Genomic DNA, 18066 nt, shown 5'->3' with positions numbered 1-18066 from the left:
GAATATATATTTTATTGGTTTTATGCCAAATATTTTGATGTTAATGTATTTTTCACTGTATTTCTGTCCATTTCTTTAGTGGTCAGAAATAAGTTGGAAGGGCACTTCATAATTTCTTAGCCCAATTGGAGAGCGTTTTCCAGAAAACGTCCATTTTCTTGTTGGCCTTTTCGTTTTCCTACTAGTTCGCCTTGCACCTATTAAGAAATTTATAACTTTTTCGCCACCATTGCAAATAAACAGAAATGAGATGGATATAGCAATGTCGTGTTGGGGACTTGATGTTGCAAGGGTTTGCAGAGAAAGATCTCCCTGAAGCATAGCTTTGTTCTCACCACCAAAATCTCCTTTCAGAACATGTTTTCAGCTTAAAGTTTTTGTTTTTGTAAAATCACATTAGCAAAGAGTTCTCTTGTTTCCCCAGCTGCATTAGGGATAACGACTAAGTGAAAAACTACGTAAATAAACTCTTGTGATGTTTGCAGTTGCTTTTCTGTTTGTTATGTTTGTTATTTCTAAGTTATTTCCCACTTTGCTCGTAAAACAGCTGACTAACTTGGTTCTTTACGTGATGATCTGCATCGTTATCAGCTGTTGTTGTCATTATTACAAAAAGCAGACCTTTTAAGAAGTATGCTGGTACTATAACATCAGAAAGACTTTTGTGCTACTAGTTTTCTCTTTTCCTAAAAAATTCATCAATAACATATTTCACAAATATCTTTAATGCTTTTAAAAGAACAACTTGATAAGGCTAAAGTTGGTTTTTTTAAAAGGGTGCGATTCGATTCAGGTAAAGCTGTGGTAAATTGGACACCTCATCATAAGGTACCATCTTCTATCAGAAGGTTGGCTACCATGACCCTCCAACCATCCCAAAATCTGAGTTTTGGTTTGTTGTCATGGTCATAGATAAAACTAAGGGGCTAATAGTAGAAATGGGCCCCCAGAGCCACCTATACGGTGTTTTTAAAGGGACATCAACCCTCTTTCCAGGAGTTCTTCTGCCCGAAGCCGTTGACCCCTGGAGTCGTAGCTCATCCGCCCCCCTTGCCGGTCTCCCCCCGAGTTGCCCTGAGCTAGGGAACCCTGCCAGGTGGCACCAGTCGGGTCAGGCTGGACCCATAAGCTAGTGGAGAGAAGGGACCCTTTAAGTCCCCATTCATGTCCTCATACATGTAGATATTTTTCAGAGAAACCTTTTGCAAAGCAGTTAAACGACATAAACTAAACTTGTCAATTTTGATGACAAAGTTGATCCTACTGTATCCCATTACAAATTCTTTTTCTATTGTCAAGCCCATTGTGGTATATAGTACTAACGTCATACTATAATTTCTTCAGGAAGATTGTGGTCTTACCAGTCAAAAAACACTTCCAAATGATCAATTAATATCACAGCTAATGACCTAAAAAACCATTTACTATTACGTAAAAAGTAAGAGATTGAAACAAGTGAGGAAAAGCGCATCAAATCATGGTTTTGCCATCTTTGATAGATAATTGAACGAAAGAAAGGTGTTTTTAGAACACCCAAAAAACCAGTCGAAAACTAAGGCTATAGCCTTGCCAAAATGGTCAATTTTGATGAAAATTTTTATCCTTAAAAATCAACTTTCTTATTCTAGAAAAGCTAGAAAAATGCGTCAAATCATGGTTTTGGCATCTTTGATAGATAATTGGACGAAAGAGAGGTGTTTTCAGAACACCCAAAAAACCAGTCGGAAAGTAAGGCTATAGCCTTGCCAAAATTGTCAATTTTCATGAAAATTTTTATTCCTAAAAATCAACTTTCTTATTCTAGAAAAGCTAGAAAAAAGGCGTCAGATCATGATTTTGGCATCTTTGATAGATAATTGGACGAAAAAAGGTGCTTTTAGAACACCCAAAAAACCAGTCGAAAACTAAGGCTATAGCCTTGCCAAAATTGTAAATTTTGATGAAATTTTTTATCCTTAAAAATCAACTTTCTTATTCTAGAAAAGCTAGAAAAATGCGTCAAATCATGATTTTGGCATCTTTGATAGATAATTGGACGAAAGAGAGGTGTTTTTAGAACACCCAAAAATCCAGTCGAAAACTAAGGCTATAGCCTTGCCAAAATTGTCAATTTTGATGAAAATTTTTATCCCTAAAAATCAACTTTCTTATTCTAGTAAAGCTAGAAAAATGCGTCAAATCATGGTTTTGGCATCTTTGATAGATAATTGGACGAAAGAGAGGTGTTTTCAAAACACCCAAAAAACCAGTCGGAAAGTAAGGCTATAGCCTTGCCAAAATTGTTAATTTTCATGAAAATTTTTATTCCTAAAAATCAACTTTCTTATTCTAGAAAAGCTAGAAAAAAGGCGTCAGATCATGATTTTGGCATCTTTGATAGATAATTGGACGAAAAAAGGTGCTTTTAGAACACCAAAAAAACCAGTCGAAAACTAAGGCTATAGCCTTGCCAAAATTGTAAATTTTGATGAAAACTTTTATCCCTAAAAATCAACTTTCTTATTCTAGAAAAGCTAGAGAAAAGGCGTCAGATCATGATTTTGGAATCTTTGATAGATAATTGGATGAAAGAGAGATGTTTTTAGAACACCCAAAAATCCAGTCGGAAAGAAAGGCTATAGCCTTGCCAAAATTGCCAATTTTGATGAAAATTTTTATCCCTAAAAATCAACTTTCTTATTCTAGAAAAGCTAGAGAAAAGGCGTCAGATCATGATTTTGGAATCTTTGATAGATAATTGAACGAAAGAAAGGTGTTTTTAGAACACCCAAAAACCAGTCGAAAACTAAGGCTATAGCCTCGCCAAAATTGTCAATTTTGATGAAATTTTTTATCCTTAAAAATCAACTTTCTTATTATAGAAAAGCTAGAAAAAAGGCGTCAAATCATGGTTTTGGCATCTTTGATAGATAATTGGATGAAAGAGGTGTCTTTAAAACACCCAAAATCCAGTCGAATGCCAAAATTGCCAATTTTGATGAAAATGTTTATCCCTAAAAGCCAACTTTCTTTTTTCTTCAGAATCTAGAAAAATAACTTCAAATTTGGGATGATTGATAGATAATTGAACGAAAAGGAGGTGTTTTCAGAACACCCGAAAAACCAGTCGAAAACTAAGGCTATATATAGCCTTGCCAAAATTGTCAATTTTGATGAAAATTTTTATTCCTAAAAATCAACTTTCTTATTCTAGAAAAGCTAGAAAAAGGCGTCAGATCATGATTTTGGCATCTTTGATTGATAATTTGACGAAAGAGAGGTGTTTTTAGAACACCCAAAAATCCAGTCGGAAAGTAAGGCTAGCCTTGCCAAAATTGTCAATTTTGATGAAAATTTTTATTCCTAAAAATCAACTTTCCTATTCTAGAAAAGCTAGAAAAATGCGTCAAATCATGATTTTGGCATCTTTGATTGATAATTGGCCCAAAAATCCAGTCGGAAAGTAAGGCTATAGCCTTGCCAAAATTGTCAATTTTGATGAAAATTTTTATTCCTAAAAATCAACTTTCCTATTCTAGAAAAGCTAGAAAAAAGGCGTCAGATTATGATTTTGGTATCTTTGATAGATAATTGGATGAAAGAGAGGTGTTTTTGGAACACCCAAAAATCCATTCGGAAAGTAAGGCTATAGCCTTGCCAAAATTGCCAATTTTGATGAAAATTTTTATCCCTAAAAATCAACTTTCCTATTCTAGAAAAGCTAGAAAAATGCGTCAAATCATGATTTTGGCATCTTTGATTGATAATTGGAGGAAAGAGAGGTGTTTTTAGAACACCCAAAAATCCAGTCGGAAAGTAAGGCTATAGCCTTGCCAAAATTGTCAATTTTGATGAAAATTTTTATTCCTAAAAATCAACTTTCCTATTCTAGAAAAGCTAGAAAAATGCGTCAAATCATGATTTTGGCATCTTTGATTGATAATTGGACGAAAGAGAGGTGTTTTTAGAACACCCGAAAATCCAGTCGGAAAGTAAGGCTATAGCATTGCCAAAATTGTCAATTTTGATGAAAATTTTTATTCCTAAAAATCAACTTTCCTATTCTAGAAAAGCTAGAAAAAAGGCGTCAGATTATGATTTTGGTATCTTTGATAGATAATTGGATGAAAGAGAGGTGTTTTTAGAACACCCAAAAATCCAGTCGGAAAGTAAGGCTATAGCCTTGCCAAAATTGTCAATTTTGATGAAAATTTTTATTCCTAAAAATCAACTTTCCTATTCTAGAAAAGCTAGAAAAAAGGCGTCAGATCATGATTTTGGTATCTTTGATAGATAATTGGATGAAAGAGAGATGTTTTTAGAACACCCAAAAATCCAGTCGGAAAGAAAGGCTATAGCCTTGCCAAAATTGCCAATTTTGATGAAAATTTTTATCCCTAAAAATCAACTTTCTTATTCTAGAAAAGCTAGAGAAAAGGCGTCAGATCATGATTTTGGCATCTTTGATAGATAATTGGACGAAAGAGAGGTGTTTTTAGAACACCCAAAAATCCAGTCGGAAAGTAAGGCTATAGCCTCTCCAAAATTGCCAATTTTGATGAAAATTTTTATCCCTAAAAATCAACTTTCTTATTCTAGAAAAGCTAGAGAAAAGGCGTCAGATCATGATTTTGGCATCTTTGATAGATAATTGGACGAAAGCGAGGTGTTTTTAGAACACCCAAAAATCCAGTCGGAAAGTAAGGCTATAGCCTTGCCAAAATTGCCAATTTTGATGAAAATTTTTATCCCTAAAAATCAACTTTCTTATTCTAGAAAAGCTAGAAAAAGGCATCAAATCATGGTTTTGGCATCTTTGATAGATAATTGGATGGAAGGGGTGTTTTTAGAACACCCAAAAAACCAGTCGGAAAGTAAGGCTATAACCTTGCCAAAATTGTCAATTTTGATGAAAATTCAACCATTAACAGTCAATATCCTTTTTCTCGAAAAGATGGACAGTTATTCATTAAAGTCCAAAGACCTTTGGCGCGTATCTTGGCCTCATTAACTACATGTTGAATATCTTGAAACATTAACTTCGACATTTACATCGACGTGAGATAAAGGCTAGAAGGTGTATTGGCAAAGGTACAAAACTTTCACGCTCAGCGTTTATAAAATCACAATAATCAATAAAATATATCATTTTATGAAAATCCTGAGTCAATTTTAACAATACTTATGCATAAATTCTGTGATCATGGATCATTTATCAAATTATATACTAATTCATCTTTACTAGGTCTACATATCTTATGATGACAAAATTGAAAATATTCCTAAGAATAGAGAATCATGAATCAATAAGAATTTACATTGTCAGAGTTATAAGAAATAAGAATAAGAATAAGAACAACGAATAAGAAAATGGACAATTTTCTAGATCCCTATACGATTTCTTATTATTGCTATGAATTCGATAGAAATAATGAACATTGATGAATTTCTGCATCAAAATCAAGCGATTTCAGATTATATACAGCTAAAAGATGTCCCTGCTAAAATCGAAAAAGACGGTAAAGATGGGATTGAGTATTTCTCGTCACCCGGACAAACGCGCTGATGACGTCACAAAAGTGCTGAAATATAATAAAAATATTTCCATGGATCTTTGTGAAATCTTTCGTACAAAACATCCATAGGTATATTCCTTCGCAGAGGATCACCCGTTAACATTTTGGTCTAGTTTTCACTTATATCCAAACCTACTATTATGTCTGTATCTGTGCCAGTTTTATATGGTGTTTATTGGAGAAACGTTCGCAATCTAGAGGGTTTGATATTCTATAAGCAAGGCAATAGACTTTTACGAATGTGTTTTACTTGGAAGCGAAAGAAAGCATTTGAAAGCATAAAGTATCTATACGACATTTCCTGGTTCTTTGTCTCTTCCTGTTACTTTGGCAGAGGTGATACAGCTTACAAGGTTGTTGTAGATGAGCTTGGAGTTATACCATTTTCACCCAGAATTGCCTTGTCATCAAGTGGCTCTTCCTTTTCCCGTCCGCTGAAGTCAGAGTATGTGTAGAAGGTGCACATAATACCAAAGATGATGGCGACAATACCCATGAATCCGCCGTACAGAAACATCTCTTTTTCCTAGAAAGAAAGTATCAAGTGTTGTTGGAACATACGGGAAAAACAAAACTTTGCAAAGTTTTGCACCACAAATCTTGGACGTCAATTTACCTGTAAGAGAATATTCGCAAAACATTTTTCTGAACAGTACCTAGTGGCTGATGTTTTCATAACAAACACGCCATTAGGTCCGTGGGTCGAGTCCCTGACATGACCAAGCTTTCTCTGAAAATGAAGAGAGTCACCAGCTCTCTGTGAATCCAGACGCGGGAATTGCGAGGTGTGGTCACATCGAGAGGAAGGACCAGAAAACTGCTCGATAAGCATAGCTTTTCTGTGTCCTAAAACTACCTTTGGAAGCTACAATGCCTGCCAAAAATTTCGGTGAATTCTATGATAGGTTTCTTCATACGACGTCTATGATATTTTTCTAAATTATCATAATTAGGGGGGAAGGGAATGCGGAAGAAGGAGTAATTGGGAAAAGAATTGAAAAATATGGACACACAACGCATATAGCTGGGGAGTCCAGAGACCGCGGGAGCGGGGGGGAGGGGTGTCTACGGGGGATTTAGGCCCCACAAAAAGTTTTTGAAATATACTTAAAGCCATCCAAAAATTCGCTCTGCTCTTAGTTTTTAGCATGTTTGGCCCCCCACCTCCTCCAAAACGTTCTAGCCCCTTCAATCTTCAATCTTTAATATGACCCGCGGTCCTTGTGTTCCAAGCTCTTTTGGCAATGATTTGAGGTAGCAAACAATATAATCTATACCAAAAGGCCTCTCAAGCAAGCTCTCTCATCCACCCCTGCTCTTTTCAAGCAACATTATTCAAGATACAGCTATCTTAGTGTGTCATAAACAATTAATGGAACTATGACTCACCACTCCTGTGACTGGTTTTGCCTCTGAGAAAATAACTACTAGCAAATCGCCAAATGCTACAGTTAAAAGCCAACACGCTTGCAAGACAGATTTCATGCTATGTGGAGCCTGAGAAGCAAATCAAAATGTTAGAAAAAAACGATTTTGCGATTGAAGGATCTTAGTGGTTATAAACTATTGCAAGAGCCGTTGCAGAAGCAAATGAGGAGGGATCAGAAAAGTATTTAGAGAACATATTCGGTTTTAAGGAAGTGTTTCGTGGCTTAACAGGAGGGGTTTTTGCATCCCATCCTTTTTGCTAAAAATGTCATATCCCCAAAAACAAGTAATTTCCACTGGAATAAAAAATATAGCTTTTATAGCAAAGAATTTAAGTATGACTGAAGGGTTAAAGAAATTTACAACGCATAACGAGGTTCCAACACCTCACTTTAAATGAGACGGAACCATTCATTCACTCGCGTGTAGTTTAGATGATTGAATCATTTCCTCTAATCTATGCGAAGAGCGTAACTTCTCATTTGGCAAGATGGCAAATTTCGTGTGACTCAATGAGAAAGTTTTTATTTACGTTCTCTAGAACTAACTACAAGTTATTTCTTCGTTCATTCTTTTCACTTCTTCTTAAAGCAACATTGGCCCTTTTTACACTGTAAAGTATCGATTGTGTATAGGATTACCTGACCTAATCCGATACGAATATTTCTGTTCATAGAAAAGTTTTAAGTTCTGTTCACACGGTTACACCATGCTCTGCATTACTACGTTCATTCGACACTTCCACATCGTTGGCTGGATTTGAAAGGTGTCAATAATAACTGGTCCTCAATGACGGTATGTAAGAAGAAAGAAACGTAGGATAGGACAAACGCAGGATAGGACAAACGCAGGATAGGACAAACGCAGGATAGGACAGACGCAGGATAGGACAAACGCAGGATAGGACAAACGCAGGATAGGACAAACGCAGGCTGTTCGCAGGATTCTGTGAATCTTGCAATGAGTAATAATGTGATACAAAGTTATAGGCATGAAAAAAACGACGATGCGAACCCAATATGTTGTGAATTAGAATTGTAAAATTAATTCAATGTTAAACTATTTGTGTTTTCATATAAAACAATATTGACCGACCTAGACAGAGGATAGAGGCTAAAACAGACTTCCAAAATCATTGCAGATATAAATTTGTACCTGGGAGTAGGCGAATTCCAGGCCGGTAACAGAGAACATAACCTCCCCGGCAGTGATGACAACATACTGAGGCAGCTGCCAGATTCGATGAACAGACGTGCTTTTGATATCCTCATAAAATTTGCCATACAGCTGTTGGATTAAATAAGTGATATTGTGATTTTCGGGGATGCTTCTAAACACAACGCTGTTTGAAAACTGTTGAACGGTAGTTCACAACTGATTTGAAGGAGAAACCTTTATAACTATTGAAGAAGAGGAACTTTTTGATATACTGGAAGAAAATGCTTTACCATGAAAAGGGATTTCCAAAAAGTTTGCTAAAACACTGACAGCGATCTTTGTTGTAAAGAGAGCTTTTCCGTTGTTAAGAAAGAAAGATTCCGTTAGTAATGGGTCATATCTTTTTTAGTTTTCTCAAGGAGATTACATGTACCCTCTTCAATGTATCAGATAGAATGAATATTTCTGAAAGTTTTTACATACTTCGAAGAGCATCTCCGGAATAAACTTCCCAGTTTAAAAAAGTCGAGAGGACAGCAATCTGTTTATCACCAACAACGGAATTGTTCTTAAATAATTGTCAACATTAGTGATAAGATCCTTCACTGTAAATTTAAATACCTTTTTTGGATCCGTAGTACCCATCTGTTGTGAAATGACAAGAGTATACGCACCAAAAGTACCCAGTTTCATGTACTTGTTGCTTAGCTACAAAGAAAGGTAAACAATTATGCGAAATTACATTGTAGCAGTAAAAAGAACAAATAATGTACCAAAATTTGTAGAACATGAGTGAAAATTATCCCGCACTAAAGCAGATGAAAAACACTGGATGACGTAAGAACATACGACTGGCCACTACCATAAATCGTGTTGTAATCAATGTGTGTGGCATGTAGCCCGATGCTTTTTCAAATCAACAAGCTGTGATATAGACGGTCAGTAGTGCAGCAAAAACCCTCTACGGTTTTGAAACTCGTTTCACAGTGAAATAACACCAACAATTCCGCAATTGACAGTGTAGGGTGGTGTAAAGTCCGTGAACTTGTTTCTGAATAACTGGTTCTTCGGACTGGATTAGGACGTCATCTTGAAAGGGGACAAACTGAATTGTATCTTCAAAAGTCAGAGTCTTAAGCATCTTTGGAAAAACTAAAAAGATCTTTAGCGTTTTATACTAAAGAGTATCAGACAGGTATGTTTTAAAATTTCCGAAGCCAATTTTACGATTACTTGAAAACCACCGAATGAATAAAGAATTGATCGAATAAGATTTGAATTTACCTCCAGATCTACCTTCATCGTGGTGTTATTATGCATCGTGGCAGAAGCTGTGTATCTGCAGTAGAAAGTTTCGTTTTTTTAACAGACTATAAATTAATGATGGTGATAATAGAAATATAAAGATAGATAATAAAAAAGGTTAGTAAGGTAGATAATGAAGATATAAAGGCCTTTTTGGAAGAATATTTCACCACACTGATTGCAATATTAGAACAAACAAAGAAAGTGAGATGGAACCAAAGCACAGCTTTGAGATGCAATTTCAGATGCAATTTCAGATGTAAAGGTGAAGATATATTGCTCAAACGAATGTTCTTTTTTGTTCCTTGTACAAGAACCCGATGAAAACAAAGGTGAAGCTAAGATTTCTTGGGACAGCTGAAGTTGTATCAAAAATTTATACCTTCATTCATTGAAGTAGAAAAAATTGTTGATCTATGTCTAACCATCAAAGCATTGTATTAAATAGCTAATGCTGTTTATCGAAATTTATGATAGGATTTTGGCCTAAAAGTAAGTTGAAGGGGTAGGCCCTTCGCCAAATTCAAAATGCTTTTCTTTTTATTTACAACTAGCAGAAAAAAGATTGTGGCTATCGCAGAACGCCAGAAATAAATTGGAGAGAAGCAATCATCAGGCAGTAATATTCCTTTTAGAATCGTTAGTAAAAAAATAAAAAAACATTATCTCGTTACGTACTCGTCGGCCAGAATTGCATTATCTATGGTTTCTTCTTGTGGTTTAACGCTGAATTGTTTGTTTTTCTTTTCCTCTATCACATGCTCAAGTTGCACGTTCAGATTTGGTGTTATTGATACTGGACTGTATATAATCCTATAAAAGATTTCAATTATCAAGCTAATCTATGCACATATAATTTAACAGAGTTTTCTCATATATAAAAACAAATCTAGACTCGAGAAGCTCACTACCAAGGGATATTCTTTATAAGTGTGAGGGGAAGAAAACCACTGACACCTCAAACAGTCGGCTGTAGACCGGTTTCGCCCCATATAAGGGCTCACCAGTACAGCTTGACTAAACAAGGACCCAATGCTGACCTAGAGCCAGCAGTTAGGCCGTCAGAGGCAATGCATGTGGGAGGTAGTGTGAAAAGGAAAAGAAGTACGCACGAGTCTTAGAGACTCGACAGTCTCTTTAAGCAAATTTACCAAGAACTGCACCGCAAAGCAGTGCTGCATGCGTACTTCATATTCTTTATAGCCTGAAAATATATAGTGACCATTGTTGAGCAATGGAGGTGTAGGACGTGATTACGTTTAAACAATGGTCACTAGAAGCACACTTAAAATTAGAAAGCCTGGATTGTATTTCTAGCTTCAGTAAAGATATTTCACGACCTTTTTGATCATATTGCTAGTTGAAGCATTAAACGCCTACCTTATTCGGCTATTTGCGGTTGTAACATCAGCCTTGCCAAAGTCACGATCGAGCTAAAATAGAGGACATTGGTTCAGTTGCGGCATTAGGTGACAGCAAAAGGTAATCACTGGCGTCTATAAGCGCGGACAAATAGTGATGAGGTTTTGCAAGAAACCAAATTTTAATTGCTTTCAGTGAATTTCTCCGCCGGCTTTTGCCATGTAACCCCTAACATCTAAAACCAAAGGTAAAATGAGAGGAACGAACTGGCCAGCAGAAAGCACATCAAGCTTTTATATAGGCTTGAAGCTTGATGTTGACAATTTTGGATGCAACACTTTGATCACGATTTGCTTTGACAATCTTGACATATAAAAAACATTGATATTTTTAAGAAACGATTAACATGCAAAAAAAGTTAGAAACACTTGATCTCAAAGCCATAATAGTAAATAAAATAAAATCATTCAATTGTAATGATAAGTGTTAAATTGTGACTGACCCTTTTGGCCTCCACTGATGTCCCATTTGAATAAATGATCACAGTTTGGTAAGTCTGATTAAATCGAACGGTAAATCTCCCCGTAAAATTCCTGCTACGGAAGCTGCAACCATCCATCTTTACTTGAAACGTTTTATATGTACCAGCCTCTCCACTGATGAAGCTGGACCGCTGTAATGTAATAAATCTCAAATGAATTTGCAGTCAGATAACAAAATTATGAGGCCCGCTTGGGGGTTATCAGAATAAACCCAGCTTTGGAGCTCATCAATACGAGCAAACATGCCTAAAGGTGGGGGTCATCCGAGGGGGTAGAAATCCGCCGTTCCAGTCATTTTGAGCCAAAATTTCGCGTCCCCAAATTGTTGATAGATGGTGCCGATCACAGTTCATTTTTTCCACGACAAAAGGTAAAAAATTGCCCAAACCCGTAAAACTTTGTAAAAATTCCGTATTCCGTGTACGATTTTCAAGAAAATCTGCGCCCTTTAAGTGTGAAAAATTCTGTCAATGACAATCGTATATCCATCGAGAAATTGCCGGAATTCTCGCCCTATCTAAATTATCGCCAATTGTTCGTCAATTTTCGTTATTTCGTAAACCCCGATGAACACTGCTCTCCCTTCTCCCCAAAGGAAATCACAAAAACAGCATTTTCCCCATAAGAAATCTTTGAACCCGTTAACCACAAGTCATATTTCTACAGTAGAGAAAATTACAGTTACTACCTGTGCAAACCCAAGCTCGATCTTGAAGAAAGAATCCGGCTCAATCATGACTTTTGAACAGGGGGCAGCGTTGATAAATTCAACACTAGTCTGGCTTCCTGTTGGTGCTGTTGGAGGAGAGTTGACAGTCTACAATTGAAAACGATTGAATTCTAAAATTGGTGAAAAATAATGGACAATTATATCTTTGATTTGGCTTTTAAAGAAGAATTAAACTTTGCGTTGAGCTACTGAAAAAACTTGTCCCTTTACCAAATTTAAAGAAGGATATATAACTGTATATTCTGAAAACTTAGAAGTGCAGGATTTCAAAGCTGAATTGGAAATCAGAGCCATATTAGGGCATAAATTAATACATTACAATATGATTCCATGTTGTAGCGCCATTTTGAAACTTATAATCGTATATATATTGACATTGAGAATTCATTTCTATCTCCTCATTTTCATCACTTTTAGAGGTATCTTGAACATGAGGTTTCGTAAAAAACTCTTAACCAAAATCTCGACATTATATTAGGAATTCAGGTAGTGCTCTTGAAGTGGCAAATAAGGATTAAGAAAAAATGAGGTAATTGAGTTAAGACTTGAAAGAATAGAAGACAGATTAAAAAAGAGGTGCACAAATAGTAATGGACGAAGCAATAGTGAAAAACCTTTGCACAATTTGTTGGATTAAATGAGAATGCAAATTGCAAAATTGAAATAGAAGTCACGTAATGAAATGGATTCACCTAGCTTATTGCGGGTTTGATCATTTCCAAGGTGTTTTATTTGAATCACTGGAACGTCATCTGAATCAAAAATTTTCGTAAAAAGCAGTGTCTTTGAAACAAACAAAAACGCACCTGAATTTTAATTTGAACAAAACCACAAACTGCAAAAGCGATGGCGGTCAAAATAAGTCCTCCAGTCATCTTTTTCAAAGGCCTAGGGTAGCAAAGTGGTACATTTCATCACTGAAAATGAAAAATCTGATATGCTTAGTCTTTAATACTAAACTCCAATCGAAAGAAAACGTAACCTTGACACAAAGACGCACTTTTGGAGCCCTATAGTAATCATTTGCTATGACATTTAAGTTCAGTATCGATCAACAGAAACCTTAAGGAAATGTAGCTGTATTTCGAAATGCGAATAAAATAATCATTGGAATGACTGCTTCCTCATAAATTGAAAAACAACTGCAACGAAGACACGATACGACGTGTCGTGACACAATCTGTAGACATGACCAGACTTTATCATGTCCACAGTGAACATGACAAGAATTTATCATGTCCACCTTGAACATGGCCAGACTTTATCATGTCCACCGTGAACATGACCAGAATTTATCATGTCCACAGTGAACATGACCAGACTTAATCATGTCTACAGTGAACATGACAAGAATTTATCATGTCCACCTTGAACATGGCCAGACTTTATCATGTCCACAGTGAACATGAGCAGATTTTATCATGTCCACCGTGAACATTACCAGAATTTATCATGCCCACCGTGAACATTACCAGAATTTATCATGTCCACAGGTATATGACCAGAATTTATCATCATGTCCACATTGAACATGACCAGAATTTATCATGTCCACCGTGAACATGACAAGAATTTATCATGTCCACCGTGAACATGACCAGACTTTATCATGTCCACAGTGAATATGACCAGAATTTATCATGTCCACAGTGAACGTGACCAGAATTTATCATGTCCACAGTGAATATGACAAGAATTTATCATGTCCACAGTAAACATGACCAGAATTGATCATGTCCACAGTGAACATGACCAGAATTGATCATTTCCACAGTGAACGTGACCAGAATTGATCATGTCCACAGTGAACGTGACCAGAATTTATCATGTCCACAGTAAACATGACCAGAATTTATCATGTCCACAGTGAACATGACCAGAATTTATCATGTCCACAGTGAACGTGACCAGAATTTATCATGTCCACAGTAAACATGACCAGAATTTATCATGTCCACAGTAAACATGACCAGAATTTATCATGTCCACAGTAAACATGACCAGAATTTATCATGTCCACAGTAAACATGACCAGAATTTATCATGTCCACAGTGAACGTGACCAGAATTTATCATGTCCACAGTGAACATGACAAGAATTTATCATGTCCACCGTGAACATGAGCAGAATTTATCATGTCCCCAGTGAACATGACCAGAATATCAAAATGTTTGCTCTAAACTACAGGTTTGTAAAAACGTACGTCAAGCCACAGCGACATCGTTCAAAGATCGGGTAAACAAGGCCATCGAAGAATGGAATGAGAATCAAGACCAAAACTGGATTGAAAAACTAAAACAAAGAGTGGACAGAATAATAAAAGATCCTGAGAAATAGAGAAATTTTCTAACAAATATTGATAAAATAATTAACAAAAGTGAAAAAGGAACTATGTTGAAAATTATGATGCCAGTTTTGTTCAAAAGCTGACATAAGAACAACCATATAACATAAAAAGCATCATATAAAGACGCTTAATGACACAGTAACGCAAAAATGTATTACAAAACACTAAAAAATCAAAAAAATATTGAAAAATTCACAAAAATGCATTGTAAACGAAATAGAAGTTTTGAAAAGATTTCAAAAATATTGCAAAGGACATAATTATGACTGAGCTTTCAGGACATGATACAAAATATCTGGAAAACCAAATCGCTACAATGCAACTTTGCAGATATAGGCCAATAATCTAAGCAAAATATCACAACCATATAATCGCTATGGGGGTCCTTCAAATTATTAAATCAATTGGAATGCTTGACAATCGTTTTCTTAGGGAAGATAAAGATGAGAAACATGTCCGTTTGTTTTTTATTTGAAAATTTTCTGTTACTGATACCTGATACCAGATTTCAAGATCAATAAACTGCCTAATTTGCAGTCTCTAACACAAAAAGCATGTTCACCTGAATCTGATCCGATCTCAATGTTCCGAGAGAGCCCTAAAAAGTAGCAAAAAACTTTTCGTAACTAAGGAAGCAAGTATTAGAATTAGGCACAAAATATGCTAAATTATGCTGATTCAAGCTAAAATATCATTGACAATATATCATTGCAGAAGTAAAGACCAATTTCATCTTCGTCTGTAATTTTGTTATATCTAGTGTGTTAAAACTTTTGGAAGGGTTTGTTGATTGCAATCCGCGGTCAAAAGTGTTCTATGAGGAAAAACTGATTTTTCTTATCTCTATTGCCTTTCTATTCTTTTCAGCCTTTCATGTGAAAAAAGCATACCGTTGCAGACATCTTCTTTGCAAACGTTAAACAATTAAAAAATTCAGCTTGTATTTGATATCAGTGATCAAGGCAAAAATGGAGCATTTGCCATTTACACGAGAGGAGCTTGCTAGCTATAAGAAAACGTTGACCAAGACTAACCAAATCGCCATCCATCTGTTCTGCTTGAAGCGTCCAGCTTGACCCCTTTATCACAATAAGACAAGACATAAATCATATCATCATTTAAGCAGCTGTTGAATATGAAACTATTGAAGAGCAATTCATCACCAAATGCAAAGAAAGAGGCGTACTAAGAAGAGAGAAATACGGTTTAAAAATACACATAGCTGTACAATTTTAAAGCTTCTAATTCAGAAAAAGAGAAGGGGCATCCTTGTTTTTCAATTTTATTCAACATAGGTTAATAATGTCATAGTAATAGCAATGTCACGTGGTAATTTATACCTGTTGATGGAATAATGCCCAGAATACCGGAAGAGGGATGTACATCTTAAGCACTTTCAACAATGCCTTCACATCGTTAATTTCATCCATCTAAACGAAAAATTCACTGGTTTAACGCTAGGTCAATACAACTGAAAAAAGACAGTCAAGCATTTCGTCAAGTACAAAGTCTTTTATCTCTAATATAATTTAATATTGACAAGATATCCTCGAAAAAGCTGCGGTTCCCGATTACACTAGGACTATAAACTATAGATAATAGTGTATTGTGCTGTGACGTCACAAAATAGTGACTGGTATTTTTCTGTCAATCTAGAAGTGTCAAGCAAGATTATCGTATAAAATATCCAGGCATAATTAATTATAGGGCCATGGGTATTGTGTTACGATGTCACAATACATTGACTGGTATTTTTCTATCAAACTGCAGAACTGCTCGGTCGTTTTAAAATTGAAATCTGTGTGAATCTAGAAGTATCAAGCAAGATTATCGCGGAAAATATCGAGGCTTCGTCAAAGATGGGCCTTATTATAGCAACCTTATTATCTCGAATATTCAACAAGGGAATTGCTTAGAAGTTTGTGGCTCAACCCAGGTACATGGTCAAGGCACTGATACTGAAATCGCTATTTTCGTATTCGTGGGTAGATGTAACAAAATGGGTAGCTCATAAACAGTTAATATAGTTACGTTGGACCCCGGACAACTTGGACTTTCACAAAGCTGGACTGATTCTTAATTTCCATTCAGACTGCCTTAACTTAGTCAATAGTCAGAAACCTGGTAACAAAGTCTCCGTTGGCTAAAATCGAACTCAACGGGATTCAACTGCAGAAAAAAAATTGCATCGTGCATTGCGTTTAGCTATTCAAATTAAATTCTACCGATGAGAGATTGGATGCAACACGCTCGATAGAGTCTAACAAACTTGATACAATATTTCATAGGAACTGACCGAGTAGCTGTCTTGCGCATGCTCCAACCAGTGATCGTATTTTATTCCCTTGCTGCGATTCTCAGATCCTTGCTTAATAGCATACTAAAAGAGCAAATAAGGTAAATATAAAATGGAATAAGTTCAAGATTTCTACATGAATAGATGAGCACTATGAAGTGACAAATTGAATTATCAAGAACACAATACTACAATCATGCTCTGTGAAGCAGATCAGTTATAGATAAATACTTCTAGAACATCAAAAATAAGTATCATGAAAATGCTTAGCTATATCTATAAAATTGTTACAAAATAAATTATTTAATTTTTTTAGGTTATAGATAACTAGTTTTACTTTAATGACTGTCAATTTCAAAAACAAACTACAACTCAAAGTTGATATAGCTTACAAAAAAGTGAAACGAAGCAATCATACTTAAAAGTACTCTCATCTCTTTTAGAAACAAGATAAAATTGTTTCAGTTTCTCTAATACAAATCTAATTTGCTGAGCACCTACGGCCCGACTCTCTCTTTCAGTTGTAGTATAAGAATAAAACAAAAATGGAATGGCAGTCACTTACACAAATAATGTTGATGACTCGAAGCATCATATTTCCCTCGGGCTTCTTCTTCACATACCAGCTTGACGCAATAAGGAAAGACACTGGAAAATGACAAATAATTTGGGTCTCTATTGAGCAAATTTTTCACATGGGTGAGATTTTGGAAAAGAGAATTTTGAATAAATGTTGAAAACTCTATCGATGACCGTAATTCTGTCCTTGTCAAAACACTGATAGAGCAACTCGTCAACCAATCAAACGCGTTTTTCTTTCCCTCACGTGACTTTCGATCCGCATCTGGATAAAAATTTTCTGCTCACCTTTGGAAATTTTCAGACGTTCATAACATGGCGGATTTACAATATGAAAAGTACTTTAGTATGAAAAGCTTCTACTCTTCCCTGGTATTTTCCAATTACACAAATATTTCACCGTGACCACGGTCGGCACTGGCAGCTCAATTAATGCCAGATAAAAGCATGAAAGCTAACAAATTGGCAGCACCATTACCTGTAGCAATAACCATAAACAGAGTTGGAACACCAAAGGCTGCTGGATAACAATCCCCACCAAAACATTTAACATCGGCTAGAAAACAAAGTAGACAAAAATAAGTGTATATACTCGCTTTAACAAAGCTAGAAAAAGTATAAGATCATTGGTCAACGAGAGTCTCTTTATATCGATACATCAGTTCAAACTCGCTTCAGAAAGCGACAAAATAAACATTTTTAGTCATAGTTCAGGCTGTCATTTATGCTTAGATATGACGGTAATGTTTGTTGGATTAGTCTT

At 35.8% G+C, this 18066-nt stretch overlaps 1 protein-coding gene across 3 annotated transcripts in view; it reads right to left on the bottom strand.

Annotated features, from left to right (window-relative positions):
* Positions 1-5079: 5079 nt before the first annotated feature.
* The window catches only part of LOC135686988 (solute carrier family 15 member 2), a 28512-nt gene continuing 15525 nt past the window's right edge, over positions 5080-18066 (bottom strand). For all 3 annotated transcript variants that reach the window (XM_065203410.2, XM_065203411.2, XM_065203412.2), the window contains exons 8-24: positions 17782-17859; positions 17290-17372; positions 16725-16808; positions 15769-15858; positions 15463-15507; positions 14991-15026; positions 14285-14373; positions 12887-12968; positions 12039-12167; positions 11311-11481; positions 10827-10879; positions 10125-10259; positions 9426-9480; positions 8763-8849; positions 8139-8270; positions 6945-7052; positions 5080-6081 (exon numbers count right to left, since the gene is read on the bottom strand). In XM_065203410.2, coding sequence (XP_065059482.2) covers positions 5902-6081; positions 6945-7052; positions 8139-8270; positions 8763-8849; positions 9426-9480; positions 10125-10259; positions 10827-10879; positions 11311-11481; positions 12039-12167; positions 12887-12968; positions 14285-14373; positions 14991-15026; positions 15463-15507; positions 15769-15858; positions 16725-16808; positions 17290-17372; positions 17782-17859 — 1637 coding nt within the window. In that variant the 3' untranslated portion in view covers positions 5080-5901. The remainder of the gene's footprint in view (positions 6082-6944; positions 7053-8138; positions 8271-8762; positions 8850-9425; positions 9481-10124; positions 10260-10826; positions 10880-11310; positions 11482-12038; positions 12168-12886; positions 12969-14284; positions 14374-14990; positions 15027-15462; positions 15508-15768; positions 15859-16724; positions 16809-17289; positions 17373-17781; positions 17860-18066) is intronic.

This window comes from Rhopilema esculentum, chromosome 20 (assembly GCF_057945365.1).
Source record: "Rhopilema esculentum isolate cy_ngs chromosome 20, ASM5794536v1, whole genome shotgun sequence".
NCBI lineage: Eukaryota > Metazoa > Cnidaria > Scyphozoa > Rhizostomeae > Rhizostomatidae > Rhopilema > Rhopilema esculentum.
The sequence above is the reverse complement of the archived record's forward strand: the minus strand, read 5'-3'. Positions and strand labels throughout refer to the sequence as shown.